Genomic DNA, 19278 nt, shown 5'->3' with positions numbered 1-19278 from the left:
GCCCGTGACCGAGGGGTGGACTTAATAATGGACACTATTGCCCAGGTTATTTATGAGTGTGAAACATGCTGCAATTAAACAAGCCAAACGGTTAAAGCCTCTTTGGTATGGAGGACGATGGCTGAAGTACAAATATGGGGAGGCCTGGCAGATTGACTATAGCACACTCCCACCAACCCGCCAAGGCAAGCACCATGCACTTGCATGGTGGAAGCAACCACCAGATGGCTGGAAACATGCGCTGTGCCCCACACCACTGCCTGGAACACTATCCTGGGCCTTGAGAAACAGATTTTGTGGCGACACGGCACCCCAGAGAAAATTAAGTCAGACAATGGAACTCATTTCTGGGATGACCTTATAGACACTTGGGCCAAAGAGCATGGCATTGGGTGGGTATATCACATCCCATACCATGCACCAGCCGCTGGGGAAATCGAACGGTACAATGGGCTCTTAAAAACCACACTGAGTGCAACGGGTGGGGGAACTTTCAAGCATTGGGATACACACTTAACAAAGGCCACCTGGTTGGTTAACACTAGAGGATCTGCCAACAGGGGTGGCCCAGCCCAGTCAGAACTTTTACATATTGTACAGGGGGACAAAGTTCCTGTGGTGCACATGAAGAATTTGCTGGGGAAGACAGTTTGGGTTATTCCTGCTTCAGGTAAAGGTAAACCCACTCGTGGGATTGCTTTTGCTCAGGGACCCAGATATACTTGGTGGGTAACGCAGGAAGATGGGGAAGTCCAATGTATACCTCAAGGGGATTTGATTTTAGGGGAAAACAGCCAGTGAACTTAATTGTATGCTGTTGCCTGCTGTGTAATACTTTTATAGCCCCCCAACTAGATGTCTTCAGGTCACCAGTGACTGGCCCTGACTTCCGTCCGACCATCATCCCAACAGAGAATGAACTTTGATAGAAGCAGATAAGTTCTGCAGTGAAGGAACGATCAGCATCAGCAGGAAACAATCCAACACTGCACACAGCCTTTCCTGCCCTGAAAGACTGTTACAAGGGATGGAACTTGACATCATGGACCGAATGGACTCGACAGCATTATAGGGATTGGTCCATACACTAAGAAATTATTTTTTTCTCTCTGTCTGTGTGCGTATGTGGATGTATATATATATATATATATAAGAGAGATGGTATATTGAAAATGTGGGATCTGAGCATCACGTGAATGGTATGGAATAAGGGGTGGATACTGTCCTGGGTTTAGCAGTAGCAGTCAGTTTTTCTCCTTCTTAGTAGCTGGTGCAGCACTGTGTTTTGACTTTTAGCCTGGGAACAAAGGTGATAACACCAATGTTTTCAGATGTTGCTAAGTAACGTTTACCCTGGCCAAGGACTTTGTGAGTCTCATGCTCTGCCAGGGATGAGGGGAGGCTGGGAGGAAGCAGAGACAGGACACCTGACCCAAGCTAGCCAAAGAGGTATTCCATACCACAGCTCATCATGCCCAGGGAAGTAACTGGGAGTTACCCAGAAGGGCATGGGCTCTCTTCGGGGGGTGTTGAACTCGTTCAGCATTGGTATTGTATTCTCTTCTCTTGTTATTTTCTCTTATCATTATTATCATTGGTGGTAGCAGCAGTGGTTTGTGTTATACCTTAGTTACTGGGCTGTTCTTATCTCAGCCCGTGGGAGTTACATTCTCTAGATTCTCCTCCCCATCCCTCCAGGAGTGGGGAGGGGAGGGGGGTGGGGATAGAAAGAAAGAGGGAGAAAAAAGGCGAGGGAGTGAGTGGACATGCTGTGTGGCTCAGTTTGAACCACGACACCAGGGTACTGTCTTTGGTGGATCTCAATGTTTTATTTCACGACTCCAAGCTATGCATTAGTGATAGTGAAAATATTATCAAGGGCTGTCAAAGAAGTCATCTATGGCTATTTATAATCCATTATAACAGTAGTAAATCTTGAATTTAGCAACTGTGAACAGAATAAACTCTTTTCATATGGTCTTGATTCCACTTTAAATTATACTGGTATAAACTGGGAAATTGACTGGGTTGAATGGAATTATGGTGTGTGAAATCAAGGAATTTAATATTAAAATAGACCCCATTATAGCAGTTCATACAACTAAGCACCTATCTGGGTTAAATGGATAAATTCGAGAGGCACATAGAAACAAGAATGACAGACTAGTAAGGGATTCCTACTCTTGCCAGTAAGATCTAGTAAAACTGTATTTGAATTTTCATAAAACATCATAATCAAAAATGCCTTTGGATATACAACATTAAAAATGCCGTCGTGAACATGCTGATAAAACAGATATGGTACCTGTGAAGCTACCTAAGACTAAAGACGTCAGAAAGATCATTCTTTTCCTGCAGGATAAAAATAATGAGCTCATAAATATATCTTAGCGGCAGCCACTGCTGTAAGAGTGAGAGGCATAAACTGTACTGGCAAGAGAATTCAGACAAAGAGCTATTCACTCTTTTCTAGGTGAAACTGAAATGCCATGAGTTACTGAGTTGTAGAGAGATATTACTGAGTCTCTTCTTTCTCCTCAAGAACTAACAAGACAAACAGCGAAGTACCCAAGCCCAACCAAATTCAAAACATGTTTTCATTTGCTGGCTTAGTGTTTGTTTTTGTTTGGAGCAGGGTTGGTTTGCTATTCAGAGATATAATTCTATAGGTTCATGCTTATCTTTTTAAAGGTAGAGCTCTATGAAACCCGAATCCATGGAATTTATTAAAGCATATGACTCTCTGAGCAATATCAGTAACACTAAGAGCTATAGCTGTTAACTTCCTCTCACACAGAGACTTGCCACCAAATCATAATTTCTGGAACTAAAACTTGGCAGTTTAGCCATGCCATTTAATTTACCTGTGCTAAACATACTACACTCTTAGAAGACCATATTTTAATTCCTATCTGAAATGAGAAAATTGTAGTTTGGGGGAATTTTTATCTAGAAATAGGCTACATAGTGCCAGCAGAGCCATTCTCTGAGTCCTCCCACACCCATCCATTCCATCCTTTGGTAGTATATTTTATCAAGAGTCATAAATCCACAGCACACACATACATGTACGTGTCTGTACTTTTCATACAAACACAAAGCACTCAGCTGCCAAACCTCAAATGTGGCACACAACAGGACCTAAAATTAAAAGTCAGTAAAAACCCAGAAGTCATTAATGCAACACATTCGAGACTGGGAGAAGCATTCCCACATGATATGTGTAAGTCTTCTTACAGTTTTATTGCTGGAATTATTTCTTTATCTTTTGTGTAGGATCAAGGTTACTCTGAAACAAACCTGAAGCCTTCCTTTGCAGGAAAGACTTAAAAGGTCTCTCTTGACCTTCTTATGCCTGAAGATTTGTTAGGGTTTTACTTTACTTTTATATCACTTACCAGGAAAAGGATGAATTCTAGTAGCAGATATGGTTTTTCTTGCATGTCTGGAACCATTTCTTCTTAGAATAGTAGAAACTGATGCTGTTACTCTTTGTTTACAACCTGTTTTAAACAAAATGTGTTAGCTATAGAATTGCATTCAGCTCTGATTGGAAGGAAAGCTGGTAAAGCCCTTATTAAACAGTTTAACACCTTCCATAAAGAAGCAGGAAGATTTTGAAATAAGGTTATGAGGAAAAGCAAGGGCCAGATGGTTTATATTATTGTGAATGAAATTTTCTGGAAATTCCATTCAGGTTTGCCCCTTTCAAATTATTCTTTCCCAAATTGTACCATGTACCTTGGAGAAATTTTGGGAGTTTATAAAAATGTACATGTTCCAGCACAGGTTTGGACTCACACTGTTGATAGTGGAATAGCAAGGATGGAGAGCACTGGCATCCTAGGAAGCTGACTGATTCCTTTTAAGTGTGGGGTGTTTATCCTAGGAAGCATGGTTTGAGAGCAAGCTCTATAGCACTCAGAGAGATACAGCTGAGTTGAGCAGCTCTGATTGCTCCTCAGCACCAAGTTATAGTTAAACCTATTCTACCATGGCAGCAGTTCAGGGCCCAGCAAGCTTCTGACATGCTCACTCCAATTCTACAGAATTGATGTGTATCTTTTTCTTTTGGGAACACTGGAACACTTCAGCTTTAAGAAATTCATGAAATTATCATTATTTAGGTCATGATTTTTTTATGAATAGCCACTGGAGATCTAATGCACTGAAGCCCAAAGCATGCACTGTAACAATTAATGTCAAAGAAAGCTCTGGAAATGGTTGCGAGACGAATGGAAGAGAAAAAGCAAAAAACCTGCTTCTAATTTAGCTCTTTTGTCATGGATTAGTTGTAACCTCCACCAAGTTTATTTGGATATTTTATTTTATCCCCTCATGGAAACAGTGTTTCAGACAGCCTCAGAGCCTGCCTCGCAGAATGTCTTGCAAGGTCTCAGGACCTCGCATATTTCTGAACAGCTTTCAATGGTGCTTGGAAAAGGGGAAAAATACTAATTGAATTATAACTGGAAAAAATCCTAGCAGCTGTTTTAGTCACATAGTAATATTCTGCTGCATTCTTTGGACACCACTGAAAAAAGCAGCGTGTATACTTGCAATTAAATGTGGCATCAAAACATATACATAAAAGGAATACAACCCTAAAATCTGCTTGGTTTTTTATCAGTAACAGTTTGACATTGTTTAGAATGTTATATATGATAAATTTAACCAATAAAACCACACTATTCTTCTATCAGCAGAAAATGTATTCTAGAAGCAAGTCAGTGATTAAAAGCCTCAAAAGGGCATCTTTCTTCCCTGCTTGTGTCCATGACGATTCTGAAAAACCTGCATTTAATAGAAAACTGATGTTTAAGAATAAAGGCAGTAGATCATTAATCATCACTACTAATAGTTCTGCATTTAAAATAGGATGTTATGACTCAAAGAACAGAAAATCATATTCATTATATTTATAGGTAGCTTTCAAATTACAAATAAAAGTTCTTTAAATTGCAGCATATAATAGCCTACTTATAGAGACCTAATTTATGCTTTATGGGTATTTATATACATAACAGAGGTCTCAGAATTTGGTTCTAGCAATAAGTAAAAGATGATGTATTTTAACCAAGATAGCCTGGTAAGGCATTTCTTTAACAATTTGGGGGGGTGAGTAGGAGGGAGGCTCATGGATCTTGCCATTTTAAGCAACAGTTTTGCTTATTCCTTTAAAATATATGCATAAAATATTTACATTATGTTAAAATAATCATAGAAACATTTTGTGTGGGGGCACCCTTCTTCCTTCTGTTGTGATTAAATCTAGGCTCCTACTGCTCTTTCATTACAAAACTGCCTGTCACTACAGGGAGGATGATCAGGGGACTGGATATGGCTTATCATTTTGTTATTACCACTGCAACCAAGGTCTCCATTCAGCAGCTCTGGACTACAAGGGGAATGGACATCTGCTTGGTAATAGCAACTAAATACTGGTTGCCTAGAGGCATTCTGTGCCCTTAGGGCTGACAGAGCCCAGAAAGTCTCAAGAAAGTGCTATGAAGATCATCAAGAGCTATCTCAGGTACCAGGTTAAGTAACACTCTTTTCACACTGATGAAAGGAAGCATGCTCCCTGTGCCACCTATCTCTGACTTGGGATAAAAACCAAAGACCAGCAGCTCACAAGCCTTCTATTTTCTGCACTTTGTGCAGAAGACTTTCCTCGGATTGCTCTGAAGTCTCATGTTCAGAGTACTACAACACTTTTATTCTTGCTTTCTTCAATGTATATTGCTAGCAGAAATACTGTAAATCTGGTTTCAGCCTGTAACCCAAGTGAATTGCATAGGAAGAGCCTGTTATGGCTGTTGAAAACATTGCAGAATGAAACAGTTGCTTCAGTCTCTGAACTAGCAACAAGTTCTTTTGTAGGAAAGTTTTAATCACTTGGAATAGTCAATACTGCTGATTCAGAAATCACAATAACTTCTTTGCTGAAATAACAGCAAAGATAAGAAATGCTATCTGGGCTTAGTTCAGCTCTGGGGATAAGAAGACACAGTTTGGTTCACCTGCATGGGATTACACCACTGCTGAATTTAGACAACCAGTTTTTAGGACAGAGAATTGAGTGCATATCACCACATACCTAATTTTCTTGTCCGTGACCTAGATGAATCATCTTCAGGAAGGAAAGGGTATTTCCATCTGCTTATATTTGACATTGCATTTCTGCTTAAGACCTTCGTCAAGGTTCAACTGTAATTGTTTTACCTACTGGAATCAGGCTGAAACCAGAAGTTCAGATCGCTAAGGATCAGAGGCCACCAAGTGTCTGTCAAAACCCTTATATTTTATTAACCATCAATAAGCTTGAGCTTGCATCCACAGTTCAGAGGTGAGATTTGATAGTATCAATCATCAGAGTCTTTCAGTCCCCAAATAAGAAACTTTTACTATTTACATTCACAGCATTTTTGCTTTTTCAGCGTTTTTGTTATTGTGAATTAACACATTTTCATTGCATAGAAACTTAAATTCACACAGATTAACTTTTTGTTACTTACAGTGTTGTTCATTTTCTTGGACTATTTTGTAGATGACAATTGAAACCATAAACACAAGAACTACTACAATCATGGTGAGCCAAATGATCTTCGTCATACACATTGGATCTGTCCATAAAATGTAAAAGAGACAAAATGAAGCAGCAAATCACTGGCAAAAAAAGCAGAACATTAATTCTTGGTAAATTTTTGGACCATGCCTATCCCCACAAATAAAGCTTTAAAAAGATAAAATTATGCTTTTTCTTTTTTTTTCCTGCCTTCTTTGTTGTTTGACATTAAGTTTCCCATGTGGAATTTAGCTTAATTTTCACATCTATCTATCTCCCCATGTCTAAACTAATTATAGGTAACTAAGTGAATGAAAACCTTTCCTATTTGTATAAACATATGCAACTCAGACAGGAAAAAAATGTTTCAAAGATCAACATTTATACTTAAGGTAGATCAAGGGTAATACATATTCCCTTTTTGTTTGGATGGAGCAAAGAAGGAACTGGTCCACTGTCCAACACTGGTTTTCACTGGCATTCGCAACCTCCTGGTCCCTTTCCATATATGAGAGAAGGTAAGATTCTCCATATAGAAGTTTTCTTACCAGGAAGTGAGGAAATGCCACTAACAGGACCCCTCTGGGAAGTTTTTTAACTAAGGCTGCCTTAAGGGAAAGTCAGCATGGGACTGGATGTAGGAGGCAGGCTGCTGTTTTGGACAACAGCTGCTGCAGAATGCACCCACATTCCATGGGTAATTAGCTCAGTAACTAGTGCAAACCAAGACTATATACCACAGAGAAAGGATGTGGGGAAGTTTCCTCCCTAGTGATTCAAATGTCCTTTCAAACTTCTTTGGCAGCTGCACGTTAATGCATACCTTTGCCCTGTCAAATAACTATTAAAAAAACCAACTATATTACTATGACTCATATACAATCAAATTACAGACTACAGCCAAACCACTGTTTTCCTTTCCTTGACTTAGAATAGCATAATTAGACCTACATCAACTTCCCCTGTGTATCTTCTCCATTGAGAAGTCATGAGGTAACTGCCAATAACCCCATGGCACTTGGAGGCAAGCAAAGCTCATTCCTCCTAATTCAGAACTAAAAATATCTTTTATATTGTCCTCCAGGCTCCTTTCAAGCAGAGTACTCTACCCTGTCTTGCATGACTTGTAATGAGTTGAATGTCAGCCTTGCTTTGCAAAAGCCATGAGCACCTCTTTAGCTTTGTTTTAAATAGAAAAGAGATGTGTTGTTAATTTTTATTGTTAATTTGAGATAACCACTTCCCAGAAAAACATCATTAGCAAAGGGTGGTTAGCTTATAGTTTTAACACAAGCTAGACAGGCAAGTTACAAACTATACTCCTCTTGTAGCTACACCTATATATCTTTTTAAAAAGGAACTAAGCTGCCCTCTCTTTTCTAAGATCTTACCTGGTTTTATTTAATACAGGTTTAGTCAAGTCCAAAACACATAATTTTTTTCAGCAAAACTACATTATAAAATGCATTTGCCATACAAACCAAAATGAATGTAGTAATTCATCAATTCCCAGGTGGCAAGTGTTGCATATAGACAGGCTGGAAGCCACAGTCAGGGAATCTGCCAAAAAACTCCTGCAGCACAAAGAGAAATTAAAAAAGCTGACAGGCTGTCCTCCGGGAAAACTAAGTCTAGTTCAGCTAAAGGTTTCTCTTCTAAGTGTGCTGTAGTAAGGCCTTACTAAGTATACTATGGGAGGATATTGCAGTACAATGGTAAGAAAAATTAAAAACATCTCCTGGTTCTTCTGCCATGGAAGTTAACAGGAATTATTCCATTTACCTCCAGAACAACAGGGTTATGCCATTATCAGGGAGAGGTGAGGAAAAAATGCAATTCCAGTTATTGTGATATATGCAATTTGCGAGTCTGTCACTGCTAAGCAAAAAACTGTACAGACACTTCCTTTGCTGTGTTGCTTCTAGGGGAAAAAAAACCCCACAGCTAAACCTGCTTTAAATCACTATAGAAACCTTCAGTTGGTTACGAAAGATGATCTTTTACTAAGGCATGATCAAAATTGTATTATCTTCTTGTGAAATACCTAAATACTTTCAAACAGTTGCTGAAAGCAGAGAACTACGTACTGCAGATTTTTTGCAAGAGTGGTATTGTTTCTGGTTTGATTTCTATTGTGACTCTCCTTTGTAACTTACATTCCACATAAGTCTTCAGTTGCATTGAAATATTTATACAGTCATTTTGGTCTTCCATCATGGCCACCAGACAGGAATGATTTAGGTATTCTTCAGCTGCATTTCCTCCTCCGACTGTAGAATCGTTGATGTGGATTTCCAGCAGGTAGTAACTATTATGCTCTACTTCTTCCTCAGAAGCCGTAGTGAAATTAAAATATTTATACAAATAAGTAACATTTTCCGTTTTCACTTCAAGCGAGCCTTTTGCTTTTGGAAATAAAAATTAAAACTGTTATGTAGCATGTGGTAGACAAAGAGACAACTCTCAGACAGAACAATAAACTGAGTTTTCACTCTCATCTGCAAAACATACAGTAGGCTTTTACATTACTGACTTAGATAAAATGGAAAAAAGGATACCATGTAAAGTTACTCTGAACAGATCTGAAAAGTATTGATTAGCTATACAAAGTGTGTTTCCCCTACAAATTGTAGCCTCTTTTTTGCTTTACTATCAGCCTCTGAGCTTTTCATTTTTGTGTGGTTGTCACAGGTAACAGACAAAAATCAGGCTATGAAAAAAATAAAAACCAAATAAAAGCCGTATGATGATAAAGATTTGAAATATACATCTAGTCTATCTGCTACCAGTTGCAGAAGGTCCTTGTTTCATTTCACACAAGCTGTGAGACTTGCAGAATGCTAACGAGAAGCATAGGTAGGTGAGACATTGTCAGAAGTCATAAAGTTGTGTAGGTATGACTGAGAACAGTTTGTCCACACATTTTGTTTTGCAATTTTCCATACTTGCTAAGACAGCTATTTTGTAATAGGAAAATGAACTGCATTTCTTATATTCAGGACTTGGCCTGTGGCCAACAATGTTAGGAAATGAAAATTCAGAGGCATTATCTTCCCCAAAAGTTTCCAGATACTTTGCAAGTATCTGTATACAGCACAGAAGGAATATGCTGCTGCTATTGAAAAGAATGTGGTTGTTGCTGAACTCTTCCCTGTATTGCTGTGCCAGCCCTTATTCAGTGCTGCCTTCTTTGAAACATGCAAGGCCATTTCCGATACAACACAGTTGTGGCCTGTCGTAGACTGCAAGCACAAAAATGGTTATTTCCTGTATAGCTGCCATAAGAATAGTTACTATCTTTGAATTAGTTCTTCAGATCTATTGTAGATAGTAGAAGTAGATAGTAGAAGTAGATAGTTCTTCTATCTACTATGAATTAGTTCTTCAGCTCACAACCTATCTTCGTATAAGGCCTAGTGTGAGGTGTCCCTGCTCACGGCAGGGGGTTGGAACTAAATGATCTCTAAGGTCCCTTCCAACCCAAACTATTCTATGATTTTATGATTCTATTATAATATCAGCATGTACAATATCTACATGTAGAGTTCCACAGTGACATTTAAAAGTAAATTCAGTGTGAAAACTGATCAGAAACTACAATTCCTTAAAAAGAAATGAAGCATCTTAGAAAATTTAGCAAGTTCAAAAGAATAAAGATGGGACTATCAGAGCATTTGTAAAAGCCAGATGGCAGAGGTCAAATTTACAAAGAAATATTCCAGGTGGCTGTGATTTTATACAAGATCCTCCAAGAAAATAAATCAGCGTTTTGCTATTGGCATGTTTCACTAACAGTGAGGAATGAATGCCACTGAGAATTTGACATAAAATATGCATCTTCTAGCCATACAAAGTCAAGCTAAAAACTCCTATTGTTCATAGATGTGCAAAGACCATAGAGAACCAGCAGCAGATTAATTTTTTTTTAACTACCAAATAAAACCATGTCATTCATGTTGTAATTAGTTACTGCAAAATTAAGTATTTCACTTCCCCTACTTACATTTTTCAGCTCCTAACCCTGATCCTTGATGATCAACATTCACGTCTCCCTTGGATTCACACTCTCTGTGTTTAGTATGGAACTGTTCCATCCTGGAAGACTGGCAAATACATGGAATATTTTGGAAACTTGAATGATTTACAATGGCCTTCAGTAAAATAGTCTTGTTTTCTCTTCTTTGTTGCATTGATGATTTGCAAGAATTGTTAAATGTACAAAGTGGAAAAGTGGTGTTATTTGATGAGCAGGTGTCCATGCATGACACAATTACAGTGTTAACTGTGGAAAAAAAAAGAAAGAGCACTGTGTTAGAAAGACAGTCATATAGGACACATGAACAAATATGTAGCATCATGTAAGAGACCTTTTAACCATTTTATGATGTAACGCTCTTTCTTTTTTGAGGGTAATGGCAGCATGTTGAATGCATCAAGTGAGAGAAAGCAAGGACGGTGTTCCAAAATCTAGATACTGGATTTTGTTGCTGAATTGTATAAAATCTCTTGTAATACTAACTTGAGTTGGTGGTGGTATCTAGTTGCATTCTGTTTCAAAGCTGCCCCAATTTGATTGTACTTGAAAAGAGGATGAAAGCACTCATGTTTGGAGGGGGGACTTCGCCCTGGAACTGTGCAGCAGCAATGCACCAGTGCAATTATGTTGTAAAAAAGCTATCAGAACAAAAACTTTCTTTCCAGTGATATTGAAACCACACAGTGAAAATACACAGAAATGCTGCTGAATCCTCCAACCACATCCTTCATGTTCTCTTATATTCAGTCAACAAACATGAATCTTAATTAGGACCATTGGTTTTGTAGTCATAGTCAAATTTCAGTATCAAATTACTGTAGCTAAAAGTACATTAATGCAGTTTCAGTAAGTAGCAAAAAACCCCACATAGAATTAATTATTAATGAGTGTTATTTTAACTCTCTTCCACATTAAAGTAGGGCTTTATTGTACAAGTCTTGCATTTTTACTTGAGTTAATGTTGAATTGTTTTTTTCAGTATGAAAAAAACTCTAAGAACAAAAAACTTCTGGAACCTCAACACGGATGGCATGTTTATGAATAGAAATAACCACATCCTGGAGTTGGTGCAGCACTAACCTACAGTTTTGCAGCTGAGCTTCCACTTCTAGTAGTATGCTTGCATCTCTATGAAGAGAAAATTTTCCATCTAACTCCCATTATGAGTAATTGGAAGAGTATGTTCCTAAACCCTTATGTATATATGCCCCCTATGGCAGGGAGGTTGGAACTAGATGATCTTGAGGTCCTTTCCAACACTAACTATTCTATGATTCTATGATTCTATATAGAGAAAAACACAGTCTTTGTTTGCTGCAGTGCTGAGCTGCAATCTGACAGCTTCAACGGACCACCTGTACTCACATAGCAGCAGGCTGGCCTCAGAAACCATTCAGTGAAGGATTTCAGATAGGATGCAGAAATTAAATCCAAAATTCAATGCCAAAATCAATTATCTTCACTAACACTACATCAAAGAGTCATAAACTCCATATAAAACATAATAAATAGAAATGCAAACCACACATCCTATGCAGGCAGAAGAAGAATTCATTTTAATGCAAAAAGGAAAACCATCAGACAAAATTTAGGGCTCGATCTTTCCCTGAGGCAAGACACAACATTTTCTCTAAACGCTTATGATCTGACCAATGCAGCCTGAAGTGGAGCAGGCTCCTGAGGTCAAATTCTTCCAGCTGAAGGAGGCATTTTGCGTAGAGCTTCTCTCTGGAGATGAGTCAGGAGCAGGAACTGAATGCTTACTCTGCTCTCACAGCAAGGTGTGCGTGCATCAGTTTAAAGGTACTGCTGCAGCTTTCAAGGTCATCTGATGGTAATTCACTAACATACCCCTTCACAGGGAATCTGTAAGCAGACTTGGGAATCCACACGCTGTGCTGTGACATCAGTCTATCTTCAGCACTATGAAGTCCATTTTGGACTTCACACCACACCTAATCAGGCTCCAGAACTGCCTGTGAGCTGTGTTATAGATAGGTAAATGCATGTTATCCGAGTGAGAAAAGTTTGATTGCTGTCCTGTGTCGTGGTTTAAACCCAACCACAAACCTCGTCCACTCACTCCCCCCCTTCTTGCCCTCCCCCTGCTCCTGGAGGGACGGAGAGGAGAATCAAAAAGAATGCAACTCCCACGGGTTGAGATAAGAACAGTTTAGTAACTAAGGTATAACATAGATCACTACTGCTACCACCAATAATAATAATGATAAAAGAAATAACAAGAGGAAAGAATACAACACCTTAACACCAGCCGACCAATAACTCGCCCCACTCCCCCCAGCCGAGCACCGACCGATACCTCGTCCAACCCTGCAGTCCCAACCCTTCCGGGTCACTCCAAGTTACATCCCTGGGCATGACGTGCTGTGGTATGGAATACCTCTTTGGTCAGTTTGGGTCAGGTGTCCTGTCTCTGCTTCCTCCCAGCCTCCCCTCCTCCCTGGCAGAGCATGAGGCTCACAAAGTCCTTGGCCAGACCAAACATTCGAGCAGCAACTGAAAACATCCACGTTATCAGCACTGTTCCCAGGCCAAAAGATCAAAACACAGCACTGTACTAGCTCCTAAGAAGGAGAAAACTGACTGCTGCTGCTCAAACCAGGACATTATCCACCCCTTATTCCATACCATTCACGTCATGCTCAGATCCCACATCTTCAATATGCCATCACTCTTACATATATATATACATCTACATATACACAGAGAAAAAGATCATTTCTTAGTGCATGGACCTATAAAGCTGCTGAGTCCATCTGGTCCATGATGTCAGGCTCCATCTCTTGTTACAGTCTCTTAGAGCAGGAGAGTCTGTGTGCAGTGTTCACACTCATGAATAACCTGGGCAATAGTGTCCATTGCTAAGTCCACACCTCGATCATGAGTCCATCTCTATGTCGCATCTGCCCTGATGGCCTGAAGTGTCATGGCCCACCAGGCTCGAAATAATTCACTGTCCCCTTCAGCAGTTTCTGCAGCTTGTTGCTGGGGACTCCATACAGCTGCCTTCCATCTCCAATGCTTCCAAAGCACTGGAGGGGCCCAGTGGACCAGGTACTCGCTCATACTGTCCCACACACCCTGCCACTCACGGCTGTTCAGCCTTGGGGAAGATCTCTTGGTCCTCCCATATTGTTGTCTAACCCCAGACAAGAAGCAAACCTGACTCTGCTTAACTTCTGAGATCAGACAAAATGGCCGTGGGTTGAACACGCTCTGTGTATGTGCCAGCATGCTGATCCCCATCACAATCAGCAGGCAGGTCCCAAGGGTACCCACAGGCCATTCAAACCCTTCAGAACTCTCCAGTGATGCTGCTGTACTTGTCCTTGGGGCTGGTGCAGCTGCTGTGCCTGCCGGCTCTCCCACCACCAGCTTCTCTTTCCCTGGGTGCAGCTCTTCCTCCTCTGCCGTGCTGGGAAATGCTGCCGGGGCTCCTGCATCCTCCTGCGGCTCTGCGGGCGGCTGCCGAGGGACGCTCTCGGCCGCCACGAGGCTCGGCTCCTCCGCTGGGCTCGGCTCCTCCGCGGGGCTCGGCTCCTCAGCGGGGCTCGGCTCCTCGGCCGCCCCCTCCCGCTGCTCAGCAGCCGCCTTCCTCCCGGGCTCGGGCCCCGCTCCCGCCGCCGCCTGGTCCCCGGCGCCGCTCTCCCGGGCCGCTTCGGCCGCCGCCGGCTCCCGGGGCCGCTCCCCCTCGGCTCCCCGCAGCCTCACGAAGACGGAGGCGAGGACAAGGGCCAGGGCGGTGAAGAGCAGCGGGACGGCCGGGTACAAGTCCACGGCCACGTCCATCTCTCCCTGCTGCTGGAGCCCAACCGTATTACAAGCCATTGCCATAAAGTACAGTGAAACAAAAACCTTAGCCCAAGCCCCACACTTGATAAACACGAACACAGGGAATACCGGCTCTATATAATGTACTACATTCTGAAGCGCTGAGAGCAAGAGAAACAACTTTGAGAGCCAATAAATCAGCACTGTGACGACTATTAATCTGATCATCTCCGTCGTTATCTCAACACTTCGTGCCCCACGTTGGGCGCCAAAAAGAACTGTCGTGGTTTAAACCCAACCACAAACCTCGTCCACTCACTCCCCCCCTTCTTGCCCTCCCCCTGCTCCTGGAGGGACGGAGAGGAGAATCAAAAAGAATGCAACTCCCACGGGTTGAGATAAGAACAGTTTAGTAACTAAGGTATAACATAGATCACTACTGCTACCACCAATAATAATAATGATAAAAGAAATAACAAGAGGAAAGAATACAACACCTTAACACCAGCCGACCAATAACTCGCCCCACTCCCCCCAGCCGAGCACCGACCGATACCTCGTCCAACCCTGCAGTCCCAACCCTTCCGGGTCACTCCAAGTTACATCCCTGGGCATGACGTGCTGTGGTATGGAATACCTCTTTGGTCAGTTTGGGTCAGGTGTCCTGTCTCTGCTTCCTCCCAGCCTCCCCTCCTCCCTGGCAGAGCATGAGGCTCACAAAGTCCTTGGCCAGACCAAACATTCGAGCAGCAACTGAAAACATCCATGTTATCAGCACTGTTCCCAGGCCAAAAGATCAAAACACAGCACTGTACTAGCTCCTAAGAAGGAGAAAACTGACTGCTGCTGCTCAAACCAGGACATCCTGTTACGGAGGGTGCTTACCTCCTGTTCCTCTTGAAAGATCTCTACTGAGAAATTCAACCAAATTGCAACCCAGCATCAGCATTTATGTCCTTCCAACTCACAAGATTATGGACTTTCTAAGAAGTGATATATATTATTGATAAAGACTGTAACCTGGGCTGAAAGACTAGACTTTCCCAGTGGATAACATGGCAGACAGATTGCTGTACCCACAAGAGGCTTGCTCCTTACTTCAGGACTGGAGAGCACCCTCCCAAACGTAAACATCACCAGAAAAGTGGAAGGGGTCTTGTGAAATCTGAATGCAGACAGCCAGAGGAGTTAAGAGGATCAGTGAGATGAAACCATGCAAAGTATCTCTAGGAACAGCTTTGTATTCAAAGATCTGTAACCCGCATGCCTAATATTAAGAAGTTCTGTGATTATGAAATTCTTTTAGTAAGCCTCATTTTACAGGGTGTTCTTCCACAGAAAATCCAATTCCATTGAAAGGAAATTATTCACAGGGAAGATACGAATTTGTAAAAAACTTGCTTCCCATTAAAATGAAAATCATAAATATTTCATTTTGGATTGCCTTTTTTTTTCATTTGATCTATGATGTTCTGTTTTGAATCAATTCAGCAGTATATGAAATTGTGATTTTTATCACCTCTTTATGGAAGTTATTGTCATCAACATAATACTGTAGAGATACAAGGCCTACAGTACAAATTGGGGAACACATCACTGATAGATTTAAAGAGATACAATCCCTCAAGTAGCTGGACCCAGAGGACAGGACTGGAATTGAGAGCACCACACCCCAAAAATACAACCTCCTGCTCTAAAGCAATCTAGTTTAAAGGTTCAATACCCTGTGTCCAAACAAGTGGGTTGCTTTACAAATATAAAGGAAACATTTCACTTTTGGCAAGGGTGAACTGTATTCTTTTGATAAATTTTTAAAGGTTTAGTATTTTTGTAAATTGATTTCTCCCTACATTTCTTTTTAATGAGAGATTTCCATTCTTATTCCCTCTGCAGAATGAAAATAAATGCTGGAGCATCCCCTGGGATAAAACCTCCAAGTTTCACTTCTATCTGTATACTTTGCTTGTCTGCAATTTCACAGGTTATATTAAAAACTTGAAGTACGCACATTGTTAACATGATCCTGGAAAAGCCTGTGGAATTAGGAGGTCTCTGAAACACATTTAGGAACCCTTCACAGAGAAAGATACAGTGACTATGTTTCACACCTCAAAGACGCCCAACAACAGCTCTGTGTGGCGAAGCCTCATGGGGTAAACAGCAATTTGAAACACCTACAGCAGCTTCTGTACATTTTGTGTTTGCCACAAAATCTGACACAAAACCAGTTTCCAACAGAAGGTTTCCAATGAACCAGAGACCCAAGTTCCTTGGAATTTTCAAAATGAATAGTTCAAAATATTTACCTTCTCACGTAATTCAGATGTTGTTATACCATCTGCTATAGTCATATAGCATTTAGAACATTCAAAATATGACAATGATTCTAATTTTCCAAACATAATTCTGTGCTGTATTCTGCTCATGTACTTCACAATCTTAATTTAGACACTCTGTGATTAAGATCATATGCACATATCATAATTGCAGTGATCATGCTATTGCAGCATAACGCATCTCCAATAAGAGCAAACTAGGAAAGCAATCATGGAAAATCGCAATAATTCTTTGATGTTTGACAGTAGGGTCAATGTTTTCTTCTGGTAAAAAACATGTCATTGTTTAATTGCATAGTCTGTGTTAGCAAATACTTTTGATTACTTCTGCGTGGAGATAGAATATTAATTATTTCAATATCTGAAACTGACTCATCAATTTTATATTTGAAACTTCTGACAGCTTACCAAGTTTGTTCATTTATAAACTATAAAAATCTATTGAAATATTCTAGTTACTGTCATGCTTATCCTTTGTGGCTAATAGAGATATAAATGTAAATATAAATAACCCAATCTGGACTTTTTTCTTTTTTTTCCAGGAAATTATGCTTCATAAACAATTAATTGCACGATGCCTGAGAATACATGCCATTTGTCAAAGGGATGCTTTTTATTATAACATTTATGTATTCAAAAACTTGAGAATGGATGTGACAGAACTATTTTAATATTAATTTATTTATGGATTTTTAAGAAAGCATTGAATGTAAAACTTATACACGTGTATTTCACATTCATCCTAAATCCAGGGTTGACCTTTAGGATCACAAAGATGTAACTGGCATTTATGTTACATGATTTGCTTCACTCAGTTACGTTTATGCCACTTTACTTTTTGTCAGGTCAGCACTGTATGCCTCTTTCACAGACAGCATCTCCTACCAGACAGAAATTGTACAAGGTATTATAGGCATTTAAGTGTAGGAACTTAAAAAACAGTTATTTTTTAAGACATGAGTGCCTGCTATAAAAGAACATACGTGCTTTAACTACTCTCTTCATGAGGAAGATAGTAAAAGCACAGTTGCATGGAACTGGTTACCAAGAATTTTGCAGTGTAGATAAATGAATCACAAACTCCTTTCAAATTGCCACAAATAATTAACGTTCTTGGTTAAAAATCTAACAAAAAAACAATCTATATGATTTGCATATGAGCACGGCATTCTGATGGTAGCTTTTAGGAAAGCATGTACCAACTTTTCAATTGCAATCAGAGTTTCAAATAAAGAAAAGGCTATTTTAGAAGCTGCTCACTCACCTTCATGGATTTTGAAAAATTCAGGTAAACATAAAATGAACATGGTAATTATTCCTAGGACTAATCTGAAGAGTTCTGATTTTCCCCAAAACAAGCACATGTCACTGAAGCACTCCCATCTAGCATAGTGGTGGTAACTTCCTTCCTGGTTTAGCTTTTAACTTAGTGCAGACTTTATGCAAAATAGCGTCTATTCATTTCCTTTTCTCAATATGAGCTTTCTTTTTACTTCTGGTGACGTTAAATTGTAGAAAGCCAAGTTTTGTTCTTACAGTGACATAGATGAGGATGACTCAAATGACTACACTGAAGATAAAACTCATGTACCAGGATGAAAATAGAAGAAAAAACAAACATAGGAACTATTTTATTCATTTGGGGTAGTTTTGTTTTAGGAACATCACCCCCTAATGGCTACTTCCATATACCTTCTCAACAGTAAATGAATCATCTCTGCGAAGGAATTTTGTACTTATTTGGCTAAGCAGGTTTAAAAAAAATTACTCAGACCCTCATTACAAAGATGAGTCAGAACCACATGAGTCAGATATGGAGATTTTATTGGTTTATTTATATACATATGCATTGGGGCTAGGGGAAAGATAATTTTATCTAATACAGAATCTTCAAGACTTTAATAGACTATGAATTTGTTCATTATGACCTAAAGTTTCTGATCTGGCAAATAAGTGATGTACTAAGTATAATGAGATGTTCATACTGTCATTGCTGCTGTATTCTTAAAAGACAACAGATGTTTTGACAATCTGTTGGGTGTCTTCAGTGTGTGTATTACTGTCCTTTACACCACAAGAAGACTGCATAGAGCCACTGCTATTTCTATACATTGTAGTCCAATTATTCAGCTAAACTTCCTAGTTAAAAGTGTGAAGTCTTTCATTCTGACAACCACCATATTCCATGAATTTTTCTTACTGATAAGATTGTAAAGAACATTTCTGAAATGTTCCAAATAAAAGTACTCTGAATAATGCATATGCAAAAACAAATAATTTGACTCAAATATAAAGTATATGCAGTATGAAAGATCTGATTAATTCAGAAAGCTCTCTTCTGATGTAGTATTTTTCACACAATGCATTAAATATTAAGTACTACCAAAATGAAGCAATGCTGCTGAAGTAAAAGAAGAAATGTCCCATAAACCTGAAATGCCCTTCTTGTCACCTAGTTATCTCACAAGATCACTAAGGCAGGTGGAAGCAAATACAGCATTCATTCTGTAGAAAGACTCTTTATGGAGCTGTAGTGGATGTAAAAT

At 39.9% G+C, this 19278-nt stretch overlaps 1 protein-coding gene across 4 annotated transcripts in view; it reads right to left on the bottom strand.

The window, feature by feature from the left end:
- The window catches only part of TMEM156 (transmembrane protein 156), a 39518-nt gene extending 21382 nt beyond the window's left edge, over positions 1 to 18136 (bottom strand). For 2 of the 4 annotated variants that reach the window (XM_065699059.1, XM_065699064.1), the window contains exons 1-5: positions 17997 to 18136; positions 10572 to 10850; positions 8725 to 8973; positions 6519 to 6626; positions 3399 to 3503 (exon numbers count right to left, since the gene is read on the bottom strand). In XM_065699059.1, the coding sequence (XP_065555131.1) occupies positions 3399 to 3503; positions 6519 to 6626; positions 8725 to 8973; positions 10572 to 10850; positions 17997 to 18096 (841 nt within the window). In that variant the 5' untranslated portion in view covers positions 18097 to 18136. Of the gene's footprint in view, positions 1 to 3398; positions 4795 to 6518; positions 6627 to 8724; positions 8974 to 10571; positions 10851 to 17996 lie in introns of those variants that run through there. The other 2 variants (XM_065699043.1, XM_065699052.1) reach the window with 2 other exon arrangements.
- Positions 18137 to 19278: the final 1142 nt, after the last annotated feature.

The sequence above is a fragment of the Lathamus discolor genome, chromosome 1 (assembly GCF_037157495.1).
Source record: "Lathamus discolor isolate bLatDis1 chromosome 1, bLatDis1.hap1, whole genome shotgun sequence".
NCBI lineage: Eukaryota > Metazoa > Chordata > Aves > Psittaciformes > Psittacidae > Lathamus > Lathamus discolor.
Note: the sequence above shows the minus strand (reverse complement) of the source record. Positions and strands in the feature narration are given on the sequence as shown.